A 3571-nucleotide genomic window follows, 5' to 3' on the forward strand; every position below is an offset into this window, starting at 1 on the left:
CACTTATATATACGCATGACGGGCGAGTACAAAACCCGGAATGCACTCAGGCGTGAAGAGTTTTTTGTTGATTTTTTGTATATATTAGGTAGTATCTCCTATAATATATAATGGATTTTTATTCAGAGACCAGCCTAGGAAAGATACTTTTATACCCGTTTCAATGATATAAGTTATGTTTAGCAGTAATTAAAATTAGAAGCAAAAGTGGTGGCCGGAATGTACCACTATGAAATAAAAATGGCAATATTTTCAACTGTTTTCGTTTTAATAAATACTCATATCTCAAAAAATGCTGAACCGAGTTTTGTTCAGAGACCACTCCAGTCTAGGGAATTTTGCACTTGTTAATATGATACCAACTGTTTAAACATATCTTTCATATTGATCGCAAAAGTGGTGGCCGGAATGAATCGAAGTCGTTTGAAAAATGACAAAAAAAGTCAAACTTTCTCGAAAATGTCTGTCCTTTCTTACCCATTAAGAATACTTTCTTCTTTGAACATATAAATTATGCATGCATGGTAACTGTTCCCGTGGCAGGGAACAGTTATATATATATTTACTATCAAAGTAAATCATTATAACTCAGTAATGCTCCCAACTGATCATTTTTGCACCTAAATAATTGTTTTCTTATTGTTTAAATCATTTCCGTGAACCTACTTCACCTTCCATTATCACCCATCACACCAGAGACGTATAATACATTATTATACGTCTCTGATCACACCACCCATCATCCCATCTTTTATTAAAATAATAGAATTTCCTCTGTCGACATACTGACAGAAACAGGAAATGATATAGCTAGTGTTGTTCAGGGACGTATACTGGATATACTGTCCCTGGGTTGTTTTACAAAATTATTTCAGGCTTGATGGCAATACCTCCGGACGGACGGTTTTTTAACTCCAAATTCACAAAGAACTCGCCAAAAGCATACCAAAACCACGGACTTAGATAACATCTAATTCCGTGCCAAAACTTACAAAATCATACCAAAACTTACAAAATCATACCTGCAAATTCGGACCTTTTCAAAAATAGTTTTTTTTCCCAAAGACAGTCAATTCAAAAGAACTTTGTGCCTTGACTGAGCGCACATCCCGTGGACAGCTGCTATCTTCTATCAGAAGGAGTCCACGTATTTATACAGATAAAGATAGAGAACAGGACTCGAACGAACTTCAGCTGTGTAGCATTTACGGTCATGATAAAGGTGGTATTCCGGTCAAAATTTGGATGTACAGGAACCAAATAATGGAAAACTAACTTCATTGAAAACCAAATGCGGGAACATTTGATTTGGTGTTTAGAAAAGGGGCTGAATGACAGAGCCCGGACGGTTGCGCACTTTGAATGATGTGCTAACAAGTGTATCATTCCATTGATGTCAACGTGTTTATATTTACATCAATATACAAGTGTACCAGTTAGTTATAGCAACCTGAATTAGAAACATTCTTATTCCTTTTCTAACTTCAATTTTTGTTCCATGACTTCATTTGGACTTGGCACTTCTGTGGAGAACATACACAACTTACATAACTACCTACAATCCTTTTCATATTAACTTTTTTTTTTTAATTTTCTTTTTATTCAAGATTTTTTTGCAATATATGGTATATTTACATTCAAACAATTCATATCACATATTCAGACCTCACACGACTAATATTTACTATTACTTACATCAGTTGATATATTTAGACACAAGCACATGTAATGGTACCCATTTACACATATATTGCCTTTATGAGCACACAGAGAGAGAGAGAGAGAGAGAGAGAATAGAAAAGAAGAAGGAAAACAAAATAGCAATGAAAAACGGAGAAAGTCAACAGAAAGAGAAAGAAAAAGGAGAAACTAGTTTTTGCACTGCAGCTCAATTATAAACAAAACTTTATGTTTAGAATAAGATTATAAGATAATCTTCTGTATTAATTGTAAGTAAGGTGCTTTCGGCTTTAAACTGCAAGTAAATACAGCCATATAAAGGTGACTGAGAAATGAGGGTAATTCTCAGGACAAAATATATTTACATCATAAAAGAGATTAACTTTAATATTAAATTTTGGTAGTAATAATAATGATCAAAATTGGAGAAAAAAAGGATTATTAATGTTTGTATATGTTTGGGTCAACATTTTGGTAGAGGCACCATGTTCGCCCGACGCAATACATTTTGTACGTGTCCTTATATGATTAGTCGGCCCGCGCCGTTTATCGACAAAAAGGCTGTTTTTAGTACACTCCCTAAAGTACGACTTCATCCTTCGAGCGTTTGCACAAATGTTGACGAAGGCACTGAAAAAGAAGTCGGTGATTGACATTGAGCAACAAAAAGGCACATGTGTTGATCGAGTCTGAAATTTTACGAAGATGCTGCGTCGAAAGCAGAAAACAGGACATCAAGAGAGCTCTTATACATCAAATCAAGCTAAGAAGACACTTTCTCACAAACAACCTGTGGATATAAAGAAAAAAAGAAAGGATGTCGAAGAGGAGATTCTCGAAGGCCTCGTCCTAGGAACCCCAGATGAAGTGATAAAAAAACTGGACGTAGGAAAACGGAAGGTACTTTTCCCCCATCTTATATTATCGTGATCAGCCGCCAATAATACATAATATGATATAGTTTTGACGTTATCAGCATAGGTGCTCGGATTCTGGAATATATGTGATATATTTAGGTAGATGTTCGATACTTAATGTATAAGGTCATTCCAATATGGCTGCCACACCAAACAGTGTATCAAATTCAATGACGCATTCCGTTAGCATTAAACAATCCCTGTCACAAAACAATATTTCTCAAACATAAATGAGGTACAAGCACATTAAATTTCAGAAAAAAATATTCCATAAATTTCAGAAAAAACTCACTTTTTATATGTTCATTTTTCAAGCTGAATTTAAGTCCCAATTCAGGAAAAAACCCATTTCAACTTGTAAATATCATAAGGTTGGATGTCCATGGAGATGCATTTGTTGAGAAAAATGTAAGAAAATGCTTCAAATCTCTATTGTTCAGGATGTGACGAAAACAGAAGATGAACTATTTGATACTGAAGCTGAACCTCCAAAGAAAAAAGAGAAGAAACCAGTGTGGGAAGATGTAGACGACATAATGGGAAGGTATACAAACAGTATACAAACAGAGAGCTAACAAATTTTATAACAGTGTGTAATCAGCTGTACATGGTGGGGAGGTATACAAACAGAGAGCTAACAAATTATATAACAGTGTGTAGCAGCTGTACGTGGTGGGGAGGTATATAACAGTGTGTCATCAGCTGTACGTGGTGGGGAGGTATACAAACAGAGCATAACAAGTTATATAACAGTGTGTAATCAGCTGTACATGGTGGGGGGTATACAAACAGAGCATAACAAGTTATATAACAGTGTGTAATCAGCTGTACGTGGTGGGGAGGTATACAAACAGAGCATAACAAGCTTATATAACAGTGTGTAATCAGCTGTACATGGTGGGGAGGTATACAAACAGAGCATAACAAGTTATATAACAGTGTGTAATCAGCTGTACGTGGTGGGGAGGTATACA

At 35.5% G+C, this 3571-nt stretch overlaps 1 protein-coding gene and 1 long non-coding RNA gene across 4 annotated transcripts in view; both read left to right on the top strand.

The window, feature by feature from the left end:
• The first annotated feature begins 2288 nt into the window (after positions 1-2288).
• Positions 2289-3571, top strand: part of LOC110445195 (U3 small nucleolar RNA-associated protein 18 homolog) — a 38777-nt gene continuing 37494 nt past the window's right edge. Inside the window, exons 1-2 of the mRNA XM_021489676.1 lie at positions 2289-2580; positions 3038-3141. Of these exons, the coding sequence (XP_021345351.1) occupies positions 2386-2580; positions 3038-3141 (299 nt within the window). The 5' untranslated portion in view covers positions 2289-2385. The remainder of the gene's footprint in view (positions 2581-3037; positions 3142-3571) is intronic.
• Positions 3222-3571, top strand: part of LOC110445196 — a 13933-nt gene continuing 13583 nt past the window's right edge. For all 3 annotated transcript variants that reach the window (XR_002462327.1, XR_002462328.1, XR_002462329.1), the window contains exon 1: positions 3222-3564. This is a non-coding gene — a long non-coding RNA (uncharacterized LOC110445196). The remainder of the gene's footprint in view (positions 3565-3571) is intronic.

Source organism: Mizuhopecten yessoensis, unplaced genomic scaffold (genome assembly GCF_002113885.1).
Source record: "Mizuhopecten yessoensis strain PY_sf001 unplaced genomic scaffold, ASM211388v2 scaffold2103, whole genome shotgun sequence".
Taxonomy (NCBI): Eukaryota; Metazoa; Mollusca; class Bivalvia; order Pectinida; family Pectinidae; genus Mizuhopecten; species Mizuhopecten yessoensis.